This window comes from Amblyomma americanum, chromosome 9, assembly GCF_052857255.1.
Source record: "Amblyomma americanum isolate KBUSLIRL-KWMA chromosome 9, ASM5285725v1, whole genome shotgun sequence".
Taxonomy (NCBI): domain Eukaryota; kingdom Metazoa; phylum Arthropoda; class Arachnida; order Ixodida; family Ixodidae; genus Amblyomma; species Amblyomma americanum.
In genome coordinates, this window is record NC_135505.1 from 115,903,048 (window position 1) to 115,922,187 (window position 19,140).

Consider the following 19,140-nt stretch of genomic DNA (forward strand, 5'->3'; position numbering starts at 1 on the left):
AACCAAATCAAGGCCTTCCTTGCGAACCTAACAATGCACTAACGTGCTCGTGCTGCCATCTCGTATGGGTGAGCTAAAGCTCAAAAATTGTTGAACAGCCTCCGAGATAGCGTTACTATTTACCTTCCTCATTTTAAAGCTTACAAAACTTTAAGCAACCAAAGCCATAATTTTAATTGAAAGAAACGTCATTGTTTGTTTTATTTATAAAGCTTATTTTTAAGTATTTAACAATTTGTTACTCCAAATGGCCTACTTTGATGTTCATCGTCTAGCAACACTTCAGCGACGTTGTAATTGCGGCTGCAGTATTTTCACGTCCAAGGTGCAAGTTTCGCCCACGGAATGTGTTGTGCGGAGTACCGCCTTCTCCTGCGGTGATCCAGCTGTTGATCGCGTAACGCCCGGCCGCCCGGCCCGGCGATTGTCCGCACCGGCTTCCGGCGACCTACTGTCCGAAAACGGCAAGACCGGCGCGGTCATATCGGAAATAATGGCGGCCACGCGACACTCACTGCAGTGTGAACTGTTCCGGCCCAACGACGAACGCCTCGTTGATGTTGTCAACGTCGTTGAGGCCACGAAACGCAAAAAGATGAGTCTGCTGTGCGCCGTAGTGAGTACAGACAAGCCAGTGCGCGTCACCATCTACCAGGTGAAAAGCACCGACAAGGACCTGTACAAGAAGAAACATAGCTGGTCACTGAGAGACCTACGCCTCGTCGACGGCCGGAAACCGGATAGCGCCGAGTTCGACTTGCACTTTGACAAAGCTTACAGGTTAGCATCGCCCAGTGCCGTACAGATGATCGGGGGTGATAGTTAAGAACACGTGAGTGAAGTGGTTTTATAAAGTTGCTTCATGAGGCTATTCTTCTCTACTTTCGTTTAACGGGTCCGAGCCGCGCTAAGCAGCAATCCGCTGCAATTGCGTGTGGTTAGCGTCCTCGTAGCTTTTTATCCGAGGTGTTTCCCAGACTAAACTAGATGATGGCTGATGCTGTTAGTATTTGGTTTATGTCCCAGAAACACTGACTACTATGCTGCTAAACCAACGTCAGTTCGCGTACGTCTCAGTGTCACCTTGCAGTAAGCTACTTGCATAATTTACTTTCAGTATTCACTCTCACGTGGTCGTGGTGCCGGCTTTAGGAAGGCAGCAAACTGCAGTAAAAAAAAAAAAAATCAGATGTGTCTGAGGTGCCCATTGACCCCAAGAGAGCTAGCTATATAATTGCTGTGGTCATTGACTGCTCTATGTTGCTGAAATAAGCAGTCAATGCTTGCATGCGACATAAAGACATTTTAGTGACGAAGGCAGCTTGTAGTCGTTCGGTGTATTTGTTTCTTACTTTGCTTTCCACTTTTCTGTGCTGCATTGGTTTTTGAAACGTTGTGCACAGAAAATATGTGTGACGCATAGATGTTTTTTTTCCTTCCTAAACTGCACTTGAACCCTGTTCCTTCACTGTGTGAGGCCTGTGAATGTCAGTTTTTGCGTATTGAGCTTTTGCTTACTGTTTGCTGTGATGTGACTTGCCTCAATTATCAACTGTAGTTATTGGCACTGCTTGTGAAAAACTTTTTTTCTTTCGCTGATTTATTTGGCATCTTACTGGGCATCAGGAGATATGCTTACAAAACCTAGCTATAAAAGTCGCCCTCCGACCAGCGTTTTATAAAGTTCACTAGAAAGTTTTACTGCAAGGAAATGAGGTGTCTAAGGGCTCTCATTTATGTTTGGGAAAAGCAGTTTTCAGAGGCATCTTACTGTGTACCATGAGATATGCTTACAAAACCTAGCTATAAGAGTCGCCCTGCGACCAGCGTTCCCTTTGACTCAATCAACTCCTTCTCATTGGGTACCTTGGTGCAGTCCGTTTATGATGACAGATTTGGTTCAGGGTGGCCGCCGCTTCTCTAAAAGCCTGCACACTGTTTTGAAACCTAAACCTTCCAGCAACTCGTACCACGTGTGTCAGTCCAAGAACTGAGCACAATAATTTCTTCACAGCTTTTACCTTGTCTACTGTTGTCGTGGAGGATGCCAGTAGTTGTATCTTCAAGCAGAATGCGTGGCAGTTGATGTGCTTGAAAGCATTGAGGTCAGGGGTGTGATTAGATTAAGCAGTATTTCCTTTTAATTGTAATTGTGACTGCATTTGCAATGAAAATGGAAAGTTCACTAGAAAGTTTCACTGCAAGGAAATGAGGTGTCTAAGGGCTCTCATTTATGTTTGGTAAGAGCAGTTTTCAGAGGCATCTTACTGTGTACCAAGAGATATGCTTACAAAACCCAGCTATAAAAGTCGCCCTCCGACCAGCGTTTTGTGACCATGCAGAAGAAGTTAGCAGGCGAAGTTACTAAGCGCAGGCATTCATGAGCATACAAGCCAAGCTCACAGTCTGGAAGCTGTCTCTCCGAACATTTAACTTACACTACATATCCACAGAAACTTGCCCACAAGTCTAGGCTCGCCAAAGAACTTAAGATTGTTGCTTACAGGTTGTTGCTGCAGTATAGTGATGAATAAATGAGGATATTGCTTATTAAAGGGAAAGCTTTACTGGCTGCAAACTTGTGATTTCGCCCTGGCCTGCTCTGAGGAGGCACATGATGTCACAACAGGTGCCTTGCCACAGATATTTCTCTCTCTCACCCCCTAGTTACTACTGTGCATGCCCTACTAGTAGCACTGAACCACAGGTGTTCTGCCCCTGGGCCACAGCTTTCCTCAAAATCCAATTTTCAGTTTTCTCTTTCTTCTTTCCCTCCCTCCTTTATCCCTTCCTTTATGGAGGGGTTCCCTTGCCCACAGAGATATGTGAGACAGTTACTGTGTCATTTCCTTTCCTCAAAAACCAAACAAAACAAGTGAGCCGTTGGGGTTCATAAAGTTCATTGGCATTGACAACTTTGCAAAGCCCGTCCATTTTCACCAAAGGAAAGGGGCACAACCAGCTCCTTAGGTCAATGGAGGCCTCAATCTCGCTTCCATGTATGTGGGGTTGGTGACCAACTGCAAAAGCCTGCTTTGATTCCATTCTGCACACTGGATAGGCAGCGTGCCCTCCCTGCCACCCTGGGAGGTGGCATGCAGTTAATGGTTGATCGCGAGAGATTGATCACCAAATGAACGCTGCAGCCTACCTATTGCTGCAGTGCCGCATGTCAGCCACAACGCTGTCAGCGCTAATGCATTCAGGCCACATCTCTCTCTCACCACCGCCACATGTATCAAAGCACGAATGAGGCGTCCGTCCGCATATCCATGGATCCAGTTATGCGCCCTTCCTTTCCTCAAAGCCATCGCCGTCTAGAACATTGTCAATGCCAACGCCAATGAACACAGTGAACACCGACATCTTTCGCTTTGCATATCCTGGATTAGCTGAACTAATCCACATTAAATTTTTTGCTGTTTGTAACAGGAATAGTTAAAACACACAGTGTGCATGTTGAAGCCAGCCAGCTGTATCACTAGACTGCTTTGAAGATGATCCAAATGCCTTTGAATCGGCTGTGTGCAGTGCCTAACATCTGCTTGAGGGAAATGCTTCTTGCCTGCCATGCATGGGCACTGGCTTGCCAAAATAAGTGTGGAAAGAACGTGGTGGGACTGCGTCACAGCACATTTTTCTTTCTGTGAACAATATCTGTGTTGTATTGCTGACTGATGTGTCGAATTCATTGCGCTCTTCTGACAGTACATTCGCTTTCATTTAATTATGAATATTCCTCTCCTGCTTGTACATACCCTACCTGCAGTATTTCGTAAATAGAATAAAATTTAGAACTGGCAGAAGAAGCATGCCCAGGTTGGGGAGCTCAGTCGAAGCTTCCCCCTCTGAATTTTTCAGGTGGCAGGCAACGAGCATGCAAGAGCGCAATGACTTTCTGCGCTGCCTGTACCGGCTGTGTGTTCACTATGCCCCACAGCAGCAGCGTCCACGTTTCGAGAATGTGCCCAAAGCTCTGCTGGAAGATGACGACCGGGCACTGCTTCCTGAGAAGGCGGTTGTGGATGAGGTGGATGACTACCAGGTCAGTGCACGCCCGTGAATTGGAGCGCAAAGTCTTAAAGGGACTGATGGCAACTCCATACAATTTTTATTCTTAACAAAACCAGTTCTCTGGCACCGTGGGGGTATGTTGGTATGTTAAAGTTTGTCTGCCAGCAGGAGACTCGTTTATTACCAAGAAAAAATTACGTTTACAAATGTTTTCCACCAGTCTATTTAAATTCTTGATGATTTTGCCAAAAAGCACTCCGTGATCACTGTTTTGAATTGAAAGGTGTGTTACCTAGCCTCTGAGATTGGCGCCAAGAAATTGATGCTGACGCACGCAGCTTAGTTGCGAAATCGGTCGGTGGTGTTAACATCTGTGTTTCATTTATTGGTATTGGCTAGCTTATAAAAAGCTCCATTTTCAGCGAAAGTAACATTTTTTATTTTTCCTTAGAATGCAGTAATTTATCAATGCAGGTTAACTTCAATTTGTCTTTAGTGCCTTAGTGGTTACTGAGAATGACAACAGGCAAAAACCTTGAGTCCCTCTTAACCACATTCTTAAGAGAAGAACATGCCATAGCATTTGGAAGCTGGCCCACCCCCAAATATTCCGAAGCACCTCCCAAATTTTGAGAGTAGTCCCACCTGAGAAAATGGGTTAAGACGGATTATTGATTTGATTCAGATGGATTAGTGGGTGGATTAAGGCGGAAGGGTGGGTTTGGTTAGTGTAATCTCATATGATAATCCATTGGAAGGTACTGGAACATTCTAGTCCTCAGATTTTTAAATTTGGCTATGTAAATGATGGCATGACCCTCTCGACCAATTGGAATTTCGTTATGGAGAAACTGGGTGGTATTTAATTGCATGACAACAGCTAAAATGCTATCGCAATATTTGTTCTTGGTGAAATCAACTGTTTGCCTATTTGTGCATACATTGTTGTTTGGTCTGTTGGGAAAGTTTGATTTAAATGTGCACTATTTTTTTCCCCTGCTCGATTCAAACTCATAACATCAGTAACAAAAAGGACGTCAGGATCAGCATTTGGAACTGAACGGCAGTTTAGCCTGGCATTGGTGATCAACATTCAAAAATCACCTTGGTCAGTTTCACACTGGCTGATTTTAAGTCCTTGCACAATTCTGCAACCAGGCACTGACAGCACGGGAGGAGGCTGACTTGGAGAACCTCATGGCCAAGTATGAGTTCGCCATCCATAATGCCGAAGCGTTCACGGAGCAGCTTGCTCGGGAGCTGGCTGCGTTGGATGCCTCCAATGTGCATACCATCATGGAGTCCGAGCGCCGTGTCCAGACGCTCATGGAGATGACGCAGGCGGCACTTGACGAGGTGAGTTGCCACTTTTTGCTGTTGAGCTCTATGCAGAAACGGCACCTTAGTGTCTTGGTAAGAACATCTCTGCGTGCTTGTTGGCTGCTGATGCTTTGTGTGTAAGTAGCTCCAATATGAAAGGTAAGTCAGTTTCCACACAAGTATGAATCCTGTGAAAGAGCTTCATGGGCATTTCTGTCTAGTGGAGAATTACAAAAACATGCTTTTCACTCATACTTTGAGTGTAGTATTTAGTTAAACTTGGATAATGTGTTTCCTTTTCGGATGGGAGTTATTTGTATTATATGGTTGAAACTATCAGCAGCTTGTGTTGGCACAGCTAGGTGGCCATGTTTAAAATTTGTTTCTCCTGATTTGCATTTTCATTGTGTTAAAAATTGCTTAATTCAAACAATACTTTTGGTTTATTCATGCTTGTAGCTTTTTTGTACAGTAACGACTAGAAAACATGACTCATCATCATCATCACCAGCCTGACTTTGCCCACTGCAGGGCAAAGGCCTCCCCCATCTCTCTGCAATTAACACTGTCCTTTGCCGGCTGCGTCCACCGTATGCCCGCAAACTTGACTACTGCTGTCAAAAGAACCTGACCATAAATGTTGGCATAGAATTAGTGAACATGAACATGATAATTACAAAGAGCACTTCTAAAGCACTGAATAATGCAGCTGTTCTCGCTGTTGAAATATACATATGACAGATAATTTTTCACCAACATCTACTAAATTTACCACCTATATCATTTGAACCTTTCACCTTTTGTGGTGTCTGATGATGTTTAATATTGGACTGCAAATTACAAATGCCACCTTATATGGGTGAACTGGTTATCGGAGAAAAACCTGATTCAGACATGAAAAATACAGGTGTGTTGACTTATCACGTTGCTAGAAGAGCGCTACTAGTGATTTTCAGGGCTAAAAATAATCTTGCGAGAGCATGGTTTCCAGTTCATTTGAAGTATGTTTGTCTGTTTAACAATGCAGCTGGCAAGGTGCTACCCAAGCAGTAGAGCTTGTACGAAATAAATTATATTGCACATTCTTCAAGCATATTGATACAAGAGCACTCAACAGTTAGTGCAAAAATGCTATTTTTGATGCAGTTCTGATCAAGCAGTCCCAGTGGGCTAAGTTTGCTTTGCCTTTGTACATTTTCAATGCAACAGTTTTTCGACGTGCAGGTTGATGCCTGGTGAATGTGTGGATAAAGTTACCAGCAACTCACTTGATGACAGCCTCACTTGCTAGTTCAGCAAGCTGAACTTTGAAAGAATAGCTTGTCGTATTGCTTAGCTGTCAGTTAAATATGAAACCGCCTCGACTGGGAACTTGCGTAACCGCTTCCACTCTTTCTGTATCTATGATTAATTCCATTCTCAGATCTGGAGCGGTTTGCCAGCTCCACGGCAGAGTACCTGTATCCTCTGGAGTGTATCCACCCCAGATATTCCTTTGGAACACTTATGGATTGGCCAGAGCAAGCCGGGTGCACTTGCATGCCACTTGCAGAGCGAATACCCTGCGTTCTTTGCACTCTCCTGCATGTGTTCTCTACTATGGAATGGATGCCTGAAAGAAGTCGCACAGGATTCAGGTCGAATCCGCCGATTTTAGCCGAGCAGTCCAAGCTGCTCCACGGAGCCATTCTAGCTCAGCAACTGCTCTCAGTCCGCTATTGGAACAAGCGATCCGTGATCCAGATCTGCTATTGGGATAGGCTTGCTCTAAAAAGAGGAGAAAAAGTTGATTCGGAAGAGTTCAGAATCTTCAATTGGAATTCACCATTATAGAGTACATTGTAGCACGCTGGTCGGCTGCTGTGAACATTTGGTCATGAGCACCAATTAGGGTTTTGCTTGTGAAAATAAAATGTGTTTGGTGTGAGAGCATTATTATGTGCAGTTATTTAACTCTGAAAGGCAATAAAAATGTGCAGTAAAAATATTTCTTTGTAATTGCTTCTGAATCATCCTTTAACTAAGTAAGCCAATGTTTGGACTTTCATGCTATTGTGCACCTGTTAAAGTGGCCTTAAATACCAAAGCTACTTGTTCTTACCTTGAGTGTGCTACAGGACATGCAGTAAAGAAGTTTCTAATAAAGCTGTGTGATCCTTGCCTTCTTTAAGCGCTACATGTTTCTGTCCATCTTGGCAGGTCTGCCGCCTAGAGCGCCGCTTGGACGCATATGAGCACCTGCTGCGCACTGTCCGTGACAGTGTGCTACGCATGGAGGAGAAGGATGCCCTTTTGCACGTGCAGAATGAAAATAATGTTCGGCTCCTGCACGAATTAGAAACTCTGGTCACTCAGCTGGACCTGCCACATACACACCAGGTGGGTGCGATATCTCTTGATCGCATCTATAGCTTTTGCGGTTTCTAACCTGCCGTTCGCTGCGGCATTGTCAGCTTTCTCTTCACCTAGGGTTCCCAGTGCGTTCTGGCAGCCTTTTAAAATTTTTGTTAATTACACCTAGTTACCATTCACATTCCTATCCTGCAGGGGACATCTCCTTTAAATAGTCCCTTAGACATTTTGCTTCAGTGTTTTTTTTTTGTTGCATTCTCTAGTAACATCCTTCCAAAGGAATTTCTAAGGACCGTAAGGAGGCTTTATGAGTGTGTTTTGAGTAAACTTTTCAGCATGTTTATCAGGAAGCCCTTTGATGGGTTCGCCAGCACTTTACAGATGCATTTTGCAAGGTTTGCTAAAGCATAAGTTTCGGCATGTAGTTGAGGGCGTTAGCTATCACCATCATTACACTTTTAAATGCATAGCCTCAATCCCAGACTCCCGTCTAACAAAGAGCAACTTTTTTTCATCTTAGCCAATGCCGTTCGCAGATTGTTGCATTTCAGCATTGCCTGCTGGGCGCTTTCGCAGGTTGCCCTCCTGAACGGAGACCTGTCCAACCAGGATGGCATTCGCGCCTGCACCGCGGCCGCTCGTGCTCTCGAGGAAGCATGCAGTGCACAGACCCACCCGGGGCTGTCCAAGATGGCCGCCGTTCAGGAGCAGACCAAACTCCTCGAGAAGCTGCGTGACAAGTTCAGCACCACCCTGTCGCACCACCTGAACAAGCTCTTCCTGCGGCTGGCCTCGGAGACGAGCCAGTGCGGCGAAGTGACGCTCGTCAAGCATACAGGCTGCCACAATGAGCTGCGGCCCTACAGCGAGCTTATGCTGTGGCTCTCCCGAGCACCGGACCCGACACGTTTCACACAGCTGCAGAGGAACTACACCAACACCATGAGCAAGCTGTATGAGCGAGAGCTCCACATCTTCTTCGAGCAGGCCAAGGACAGGTTGACCACAAAGCCGATGACGGGAACCTTAGATCGCCGCCTATCCACCTTGCAGCAGGAAACAACGGAGCAGATGGAGAACCGGTTCGACGCGGTGCTAGAACGTCTACTCAGCATGCTTGAACCAGTCTGTCTGGCTGAACAGCAGTTCTGTGCCGCCTTCTTCGGCCTCGGCTCAGCTCGAATTCCTGGCTCTGTGAGCAGCCAGCCCGCAGCGGCGGCGGCCGGGTACTCGGCGCCCGTGCGTGCGGCCTCGGATGAGGCCCTGGCTTCGGTCCACCGTAAGGAACGCCAAATCAACGAGGAGCTCCGCCGCATGATGTCGGCCCTGTTTCCGACGCTGGAGGCTAAGTTGCAGAACTTTCTCGAGACGTACGACAAGCTGGACGGGGTGTACTCAATGCACTTGCTGGTGCGTCTCAACCAGCACGTCATGTCGGCGCAGGACACGGGCTCCTTCTTGAGCATGGCATTTGGTACGGTGGTAGTCCAGGCCAAGCGCAACTTCGACAGATATATGGCTGACAAGGTGGGTGTTGTAAATGTGCCCTTTATCTCGCTCATGATCATGTGAGCGTAGAGAAAGCTTTAGTTTGGCCTGAACCCCAGTTTTCCGATTGAAACTTATGGGGAACTCATGGCAGCAGTTGTTGGCCAACTACTTCTCTTATATGGGGGAGATTTGCTGACATTTAAAGAAATTGAGGCATTGATGGTTAGGGACTGAATGTGGATTTAAGCAATTAGTTTTTCTAGAAATCATCCAGGAGTATGAAATGTCTAACATCTTGAAATATTATTATTATGGCCTTGTCGCTATGCGCTTAGAGAAAGTGTTTGAATGTCACTGCATGCGTTTGGGAATTTAAACCAAACAAGAAAAAAGTTCTGCGCTATGTTAGGCTATCATTTCATGAATAACACAAGTTGCCATCTTGAAAAGGCACTTTGAGGTACATGGCCAGTGGCCTATTGCTCCAGGAGGGGTGAAGACGAAGACACGATTTGTGCGCCACGTCTCGGCCACGGGTTTTGATGACGGCGGGGTTTTCGCGTAATGAGCCAAGTAATACACTCGCATTTATAAAGGTGGACATTTCAGAGTTATATGCTGCACATAGGAAGGGCTGTCCAGAGCAGTAACTTTTTTTCTTTTTTTGCGAGGTGGAATGTTTACTAAAGGACACTGTAGCTGAGTTTTCATTGTGGAAATAGTTTTGGATGATAACGAAATTAATTATCTGGGCATAAATATGCTTTTTTTTAAAGAATAAAGCTGCAATTTTTTGAGCATGGAAGTGTATGGCATGAGCGAAATCTTAAAATTTTGACCCATTCATTTATTTTGTGAAATAGGGGGCTGCACAAATTTTCAGATTTCTCTCGATTGTAGAATATATTGTTGTCTGAAAGGGTTAAATTATAAAAAAAAAATGCCACCTTTCTGTTGTTCACAGTATCATGTGCACTGTATGAAATATGGGGATATAAAAGATAAATGATAAAGCATGGCAAAAAACTCTAGCAGCTGCTTGTTCATACATGTGTTCTGTCTTGATGTGCAGGTGCGCGCAGTCGAAGAGGCCAAAGCACCGAAGCGCTCCAAGTGCGGACTGCTGCCTTTCCTGGGCCACTTTGAAGAGTTTGCAAAGCAAGCTGAGGCCATCTTCAGGCAGTCAGAGCGTCGTGCTGACCTCGACAAGTGGTACACGCGGCTGGTGCGCGCCATGTTCGATGCCATCGGCCGCATTGCCCTCGAGCACCAACGAACGCCACCCGAGGTGAGTATGCCGACAACCGCAGGCACTTTCAACAGCTATGGCGGTATATTATAGGCTGTTTTGGCTGCAAAAGGGTTTGACAGAGAACTTGCACAGGAAGAAGAATAAATAAAAAAGCACCATGAAGTTGGCTTTTCCTCTCAGCTCACGAGGCCAGTGGGTGAGCTCACTGTGGGTATCTCAAAGACTGTGAAAAAAAATTAAAAAAATTCATGCTATATTCGTAGCTTGGTTCAAAATATAATGCGTGGTGCTTTGTGAAGCTGGTGATTTGAGCAATGACTCGCGTTGTGCTCGTGCAGATTCGGTAACATTGCTTTCGACAGGCGCCAGTAATACGACACTTCCCTTAAAAGTGTGTGAGCACATTGCTGCTGGAGTCGTAGCCCCTGATGCGCTAGGTTACTTGAGTGGGTAGGCAAGCAGGCATGTCAAGGCATCAGCAGATTCTACTTTAACGCTATAGCGTAGAAGGTCCTGTTCACCGGAAAGCCAGGTGTCGATGTTGTGACTGGGAAATCCTGATTGGTCAAGAGGGTGGTGATGTTGGAAAGTAGTTTCGCTGAAAAGGGAATAGGTGGTCAAGTGGAATCAAACCACTGTCCTTTGAGTTTGGAAACGGGCACACTACCTTTACACCACAAAGGAACGTTCATTCAATGGTCTAAATGGAGGCCTTGTACCAACACCTCACACCACAGTAGGCAAATCACATTACAGGAACTCTTAATAATTAGGGTCACTAATTAGCATCACTTAATATAAGCGATGATGTGTAATAAAGCAGTTTGTGATGGCAGCAAGTGTGTGGATGCCTGCGAAAAAGGGCATGCCAGGGGAGCCGCAAGTGACCGTAAGCACCCATTAATGTTGTTGCATCCTACTCTTTAGGTGAACTTGTGTCCCTCAAGTTTTTGCATGAGAGTTCACATAATTAAATTAATTAGATTATCGTCATTCTGTCACACTTCTTCATCTCCACCACAGAGAATGATGCTGCTAGTGCACAAATACGCGAGAAATGCTTAAATCTGCAGTTTTTCACGGAATCACTGGAAACTAGGTATCGTAGCTATGGCATTTGAATGCCGAGCTCAAGTTCACGGGATTGTATCTCGGCTATGGTGGCTGATATCAGTGTATGCCTCAAGGAGACAGGATTAATCCAGAGCCCTCCTTTACTAAATCCCTCACAGCCCGCACACTGCATTAAAAGGTGAGACCCTGCACACCACACTATACAATACTGATATAGCATGAAGACAGTTATGTAAATGTGGTGTTTACTTAGTGCAGGTAGGCTGACATGGCACGAAGAATGTCAATTTCATGGTTGGAGTGCTATTGCTATTATACTGTCGAGGGCTGCATTACGAACACAAGGTAATTAATCGAACCAAGGCAGTACCAGTGATATATCAACATGACAAGAAACATTCCATATCCACAGCGCAATATGAAACTGAAACTAGACGATTCAACAGTCGTCATGATGAAAATATAGCCCTAAAATACTCCTGGTGTTCCACAGTTATTCACGATCCAGAAATGTTTGCACAGTGCAGCTAAGGCTATATGTCTATCAATTAGGGAAGTGAATGTACAGATGAATGGTATGGTATCAATCCATGCTTTAGTTTTGTGCTTGCTTTTGTAGAAACAAACATAAGATGTCTCTGGTTGAATTTGTAAATTGTGACAGTGTTTGCTGCGATGTTTGCATCATGTAGATGTCATATTATCACTTCCCACTAGGGGGCGCTAGAATGAAAATGGGCATAAACTTTAAGTACTTACCTTAGATTGCTCCACCTGGTGTTAAGCAAGGAAACTTAGTTGTTTTTTATCAGTTATCACTGTTGGGCTCCCATTGGAGCTTCTGCTACTGTGTTTGCCCATAGCTCAACCATACTAATGTATCGACCATAACTACTTTGAGAGCTTGCAGTTTGATAGCATCACTGTGAGCATTTCTTAGCTTGCTGGGAATGAACAGAGGTTTGCTGTGAGCTTTGCTTCAACTTGCTTCCTTAAACCTGTGAAATTCTGCCTGTGGGCGTTCTTTATGAAGTGAAAGGTACATTTTTGAATGCCTTGTTGATGTCGTTTTGCATTGCTGAAGCCAAAGTGGTGATCAGTGTTGGTGCCTGTTTTCCCATAGGTCGTCCGGCTAGAAAACTTCCATCAGTTGTACACGTTGCTGTACCAGCTCAAGATTGCCTGCCTTGAAGCCGAGCGTCGTGAGGCCAAGCAGCGTTACAGTGAAGCCTTGCAGGCCTACGTAACGCACTACTTTGGCCGGCCCCTAGAGAAGCTGAACCTGTTCTTCGAGGGCGTCCAGAGCAAGGTAGCTCAGGGTGTGAAGGAGGAAGAAGTTGGGTACCAGCTGGCATTCAGCAAACAGGTGAGTCTGTGTATATAGAGCCTTTCACATATTGCATTAAAGGGACTATGCAATAAATTAATTGAGATTACATAAAGCAGACGAGAGATAGGCATTTCATCACTCGTCACCCCAACGCTAGAATTTTTAAGCTAGCATCAATAACAACGAAGATAGAGACGATTAAAAATTCCGCTCCTCCTCTCTCCCCTCAACTCGTACACGTGGGGCACCAGACAAAAATAGAGAAAACAGCTGTGGGACTGGGCCCCGCCCATGATCACGCCATCCGCTGACGTTCCCTTTGCAACTTCCGGTTGTCGCACCCAGCGCCCCAGCAGCAGCGTCGGCGGTGTGATTGCGGCGCGCGTCGGGTTTCTTTGCTTGTCGTCTGTTGTAGTTAGCAGTTATTGAAACCATATGATCGAAGGCAATGCCCTGGCTCGCGCTTGCCCGAGAGGGTCGCGCGGCGGCACGAGCAGATGATTTTCACAGCTACCGGAAGTGTGCCCGTGACATCGTGGCTGCCGTGGCTCCAGCGAATGACAGCGTGTGGTGGCCTGGCGACGTCATTGGTAGTGTGACGCCTTTGTTCCACGATTTTAGTTCCAAAATCAGTCACTACAATCACACCAATCGACCTGCAAATTTCAAAAAACACGGTTTTTAAAAATTCATAATAAATTGCCGGCTCAGTTCTGAAGACTCATACTTGGTGTGAATGCTCATTAGCATCATTTCTAAGCATTGAAAACATTTACAAGTGACTTTGAATTCTTTGTATAGTCCCTTTAATGCAGTGGACTTTTGTTAATTCAAACTTGCTGACTGGTGGTGCTGGGGACAGGAGTCTTAGAGCTAACATCTTTTGTTTTTGGTTGAATCTTTATGAAACCAATGCTTTTGTGCAATTTTTTTTAGCAGATTTCAAATATGGCATTAGTTTTCAGGTGTAATAAAAATCACTTTCTGCTGTTTTGGCCCACAATGGAAGAAAATGGCGTTTTAAAATAGTAGTATTATGTTAGCATAGATAGTGCAAGGAATAAAAAATGCGATGTTCGTAGTAGATTTTTGACATGATAATTTTTTGAAGTAACTGTACAGCTCACTAAATTTTTGTCTCCAAACTGTACCTGTGAAGTGGTTATGATTAAAATGAAATAATCGATTACTGAAACCAAAATTTGAAAGTCAGCTTCCTACATTGCTTGCATTTCTTGAATTGCAACAACCTTCTACTCGATGCTGTAGCTTTGGCATTCAGCAGCTGATCCCAGGGCCGCGGTTTCGATCATCACCCTTGGTGGCCTTATTTCAATGGAGGCAAAATGCATTCTTGTCATTGCATGTTAAACCCGGGTGGTCTAAATTAATCCAGAGCCCTCCACTACGGTGACTATCATAGCCCATGTGTCGCTTTTGCAGGTTAAACCCCACAATTTTACTTTTTTGCAATGACCTTTTTATTGACAAAGGAGTTATGTAGTGTGTTACGAAGTGTATTGCGAACTCTGCATAATTCAAACAAACTTTCAGTCTCCTTCAATGTCAAATTATTGAAAGCTGTACCTTTTTAGTTGATATGGGATATGAGTATGTTTAAGTTGGGCAACATGATTTTTTTTTTATATGTAGCAGTATAAGATGAAGTGAAAAATGAATAATCTTAGCTATTCATGCAAGCAGCTGATGAGTATTACCGAGATCAATGTTCTGTGCCCTCTGATTAACTTTAGACAACACAGAGGACAATTAAAATGTGTTTTCTTCTGATAGAAATTTGATAGTCATGCTATTCTTAACCCCATTGATATTTGTTAAGCATTGCTGAGAAATTTGGGGTTGAACTTGTAATATTTTTTTCTTACACTCTGAGTCAAAGCTTAAAATGACGTCGAGTGTCGTGGGCCTACTTTGTTTAATTTTCCACATTTAGTCCTTTCTAAAATTTCTATTGTGCAGTAATAAAATGCACTGGCAGTGGCGATACAAAAGTTACCTTAATATTCAGGCAATTAATTCTCCATTTGCTTTTGGTTTCAACAAAAACTCTCACCTGATATCACTGCGATAGGCTTGTGGAAATTAGCAATGTTGGCGACATATGTCTGCCATTGCTTGCTCGTTTCTAGATTACATGGGCTCTATCCTTCTGGGAAATCAGCTTTTTTACCATTAGAAAGACCTAATCTATCAGTGTAGGCCAACTTGAATTTGTCATCAATGTTTAAAGGGGTAACTGCAGAAGATTCTAGGACATTTTGAGCTAATGATCGCATTTACTTTTGTACCCACCATCTCATAGCTGTGATTATTGGATGTTGAAAATAACGAGCAAAACAACAATAAAGCAGCAAAATAACAGAAAACCAAAACTGAAAGTGGCTTTTGACAAGTGCATGATATTGGGAAAACCTGCAAATGACATAACAGACAGTATCTGGAAACCTCTTATGTGCATGCTTAATGGCTGTAAACCATAGTTACAATAATTATTTTTCTCAGATGGCTAGAAACAAGCTTACAATCTTTATTTAATTCAGCAAATGCAGAGTAAATATCAATAGATGGACAGTTTGTGCTGCCAGAACTACAAGGTTGCCTGCAGAAATTGATGTGATTTAGGCCATGAAATGGGGTGAGGTCACAAGAGGAAAATTTTCAGGAAAACATGTGCATGTAAAAAAAAACACCCTCAAGTTGCTCTTTGCGAGCAAATTACAAGGACATTATAGTTTTTTTTTTACACTAATAGCTGTAATGGCAAATAAGTGACATGAACCTCTGGACCTGCAACATTGACTTTGACGTTTGCATAGTGAGACTGGTATGATAGCTATAATGCCAAATAAATAAATGACACGAACCCCCAAATCTGCAGAATTGACGCTGGCACTTCCATGGTGAGATGGGTAGGATGGTTGTGTAGAAGGGAGGTATGAGAGGTCATGTGACTTGTCAGTCACATGACCTCTCACACCTCCCTTCTACGTTCCTCTCTGTGCAGGCGTTTGTTTCATAGAGGTCCTCAAAATTACCTAGAGAGAAAAGTAATGCCACTGTCCATAATTTTCTTAAAGAGCTTTCATCCAGTGTGGGCATGCCAGGAAGTGAACACTTTGTACCTATCTTGACTAGTGTTGAGCCAAAAACATGGATTCGGCAGCATAGTCATAGATGCACTGCAGTACATTGCTTTGATGTACCCACAGTTGCTGCGGTGCTCGCTACCCTGTGCTGATTGAATTCCTTTAACAGAATCATTTTCACATCTTCAGAAAATTTAACGTTAGTGAATATTTCATATTAGGCTCGTATGGAAATCTGCAAAACATTCCTTTTGAGGTTTGCATCAAGGAGAGAGTTATTATTACGACTGAATTCACCGTTTGTGTCAGGCACTAGCCAAGCAAAATACGAAGCGCTCACTTCTCGGCATCCCTTTGGTGGATGAAGTGCAATGTAGCCACGTTGGGTTCGTATGACGCATTATCTGTTGGTCATATGGCGTATTGATACGCCACATGACTAACGTTAAACCCTTTGCATCATGACCATGTCCCCCTTAGACAGCGCAACCTGTATAACAGATGTCTGTCACATTCCGTGTCAAATTGCGTGAATGCCCACCACAGTTTTTGCGGTAACTGCCATTTGCGTGGTTCCCCTCGTGAAACAGGAGCTGCGCAAGGTGATCCGCGAGTACCCGGGCAAGGAGGTGAAGCGCGGCCTGGAGGCCCTGTACCGCAAGGTGGAGAAGCACCTCTCGGACGAAAGCAGTAGCAGTCTGCTCCAAGTGGTGTGGCACTCGATGCAGGACGAGTTCATCCGCCAGTACAAGTCACTCGAAGCGCTGGTGCAGCGCTGCTACCCGGGCTCCATGATCACGCTCGAATTCACCATAGATGACATCCTGGCTTTCTTCTCGGACATTGCGCGTTCCCACTAGTGCCATGTTCCTCCTGATGCTAGTGTGTGTGGTCCACTAAGAACAAACTGGAAGTGCGTTTTTTTTTTCTAGGAGTGTAGGAAGTATGCTCTCGCAGATGTTTATGCTGCATTGTTATGCCAAATATTATTGCCTTATGCCAAGGGCAACAGTTGAATGTTGGGCAAGAATGTTAAGAATGTCAGTTATGTTTCATGTATGTGTTTGTCCGTGGTGCTAAACGGTGTGTAGGAAAGGCAACGACATTAGTAGTGGTTGAAGAAGCTAAGTTGTTATTGTGGAATGGAATAAGGGCAGGCCTTGCCTTTAATGCAGCTGCGGGCACTAACTTGGGGTTTCTAGTGAGGGTTAAAAATGAGACCTGTATAGTTATGGGAGTTCACCAAGGCAGGGTAGTGAGGGCTAAATGTAGCTGCTAATTGGTCCCTATGCTGGGTTACATGTATTGTTTTGTTGTTTTATGATTTACTGTGGCTGTTCTGAATGCGCTCTTTAAGCAGAGTTGACAGCAGTATTCAGGGCACTTGATGACACTGGAAATGTCATCCCAGTTGTCTTTGCAATGTCCCTTCTTCAGAGAGTCCACAATGGTCACAAGCTAATGTAATGAGTTTGCCGGTGCCTTCCAGTGTTTCTGGTGTCTGGAGATGTTAAGACAAGAGACTGATGTGTCACAATTGCAAGCAGTCAGAGTGTGCATATGTACAGTTTGAACATATTTGGTGCAGCTGTGTGTATGTGTTTATGTATGTGTGTATGTGTGGGGAGATAACCTTGTTTTGTTTGAGGGTAGTACACGGAGGTGCTTTTTGAAACGTTAGAAAAACGTGGATACAAAGGAAGCAAATGTACACATCTCTTCCTTTGCACTTCAAAAAGTATGAACATTTACCAAATCACCCGGCTTTTAATTCTAACCCAGTGTATGGTGATAAACCACCAGTGTTGGCACGTCTTATTCGCCACCACTTGGAAAGAAGTGCTGAGGCAATCATTGCGTAGTGCTACTCAATTGTAAGCAAGAAGAGTATCGTTTTTGTGTGTTGATCTTAAGAGACAACGGACAAATGTGCTGAGGCCTTTTTCACAGTTGAATAAAGATTGAATAAAGACTTCTTTCAGAATGTTGTTGCCATTTGAATGTACCCAGCTCTTGTCAGGATGGTCATCATACTAATGTGTGTTTTTTTTTAATGCAACAAAATAAATTCTCCTGAGAAATTGCATTTCACCCAACGTCACAATGTACAAATTGCATGAACATTTAAAGAATCTCCTGTCAAAGCACCGGATGGACTCAGAATGTTCACACGTATTGCCTATGTCTTTCAGCAGCCATTTGCAGACATTGCTTCCTGTCGATCAGAATTTTATCCACGGTACATCCTTGAGACATCCAGTGGATATCCTCTTGGTGCACAGATTGTTGAGTTTCGACTTGGATGTCTCGCAGACGTTTCCTCTTTGTAAGGATGGCTGTTTATTCAATTAAAGATGACATCCAGTTCCTACTGATGCCCCTAGAACATTCGGTTTTCAGTTAGCAAAATTTGTGGATTAGGAATTATAAATGTACATTCCCCCCAAGTTCTCACAAACTCAATGCTTCAAACCAAAAAGAATGGTAACCACTTGGACTACCTTTGCAAGAAAAAAAGGAATTTCACTTAAACATTGCCAGAAGAGCTGCATCTTAGAGTATTTCTTGATCACCAACAGTGAAGTTTCTCTAACTCATGCATTGCACGAAGAGATGAATAAAAAATAACTTTCGCACACCCCACTTCATCACAAAACGGGTACGCACAGAAAAAAAAATGCATAAGGAGTTCACTGGTGCGAAGGCTAGCGATCGCTCTAATCGCGTGCGACTCAACACGAGCAGTGGTTGAGTACGAACTACATTGAGGCAAGTCTCGGCACTTCAATACTATTTCTTCGTTGTGGCCAGCAATGACGTCTTGGGGCTTTCCAGAGGCGGCCCGTCGAAGACCGGTGACTGATCACCGCAGGTACAACGCCCACAGGTCTGCCTCATACGTCCACCTATTACGCGATCGTTTAGATACGTAGCCCCGTCCAGGATCAGATAGTGTCATGCAACAAAAACTCCCGAGAAAAAAAAAAACGAGTTGAAAGAAGGGTTGTAGTTGGGCGTTATAGCTCGCTGTCAGCTAATGCGTTGTCGGTTGATGGATCACCTTATGGCGTGTCCCGAAAGGCATGGTCTCGGCTCACGCAACTTCGCCTTGCGACTAGAAGCAAAAAAAAAAAAATGTGGTCACGTGTATTTCTTCGTGCTATCTCATTCGCTCAAACGGTCGCGAGAATTTGGGCGAA

General features: G+C 44.3%; 1 protein-coding gene across 1 annotated transcript; it reads left to right on the forward strand.

Moving 5' to 3' along the window:
- Positions 1-318: 318 nt before the first annotated feature.
- On the forward strand, positions 319-17,915 carry Sec3 (exocyst complex component Sec3). The gene is made up of 8 exons (XM_077637005.1): positions 319-780; positions 3,862-4,045; positions 5,173-5,370; positions 7,534-7,713; positions 8,263-9,213; positions 10,250-10,465; positions 12,627-12,869; positions 16,531-17,915. Exons 1-8 carry the CDS (start codon positions 494-496, stop codon positions 16,798-16,800), a joined length of 2,529 nt encoding a protein of 842 aa, XP_077493131.1. The 5' UTR covers positions 319-493; the 3' UTR covers positions 16,801-17,915.
- Positions 17,916-19,140: the final 1,225 nt, after the last annotated feature.

Coding starts and splice junctions, on each gene's coding strand:
- Sec3 (XM_077637005.1), top strand. CDS start 494: ATGGCGGCCACGCGACACTCACTGCAGTGTGAACTGTTCCGGCCCAAC. Junction 781..3,861: donor CACTTTGACAAAGCTTACAG/GTTAGCATCGCC, acceptor TGAATTTTTCAG/GTGGCAGGCAACGAGCATGC. Junction 4,046..5,172: donor ATGAGGTGGATGACTACCAG/GTCAGTGCACGC, acceptor TTCTGCAACCAG/GCACTGACAGCACGGGAGGA.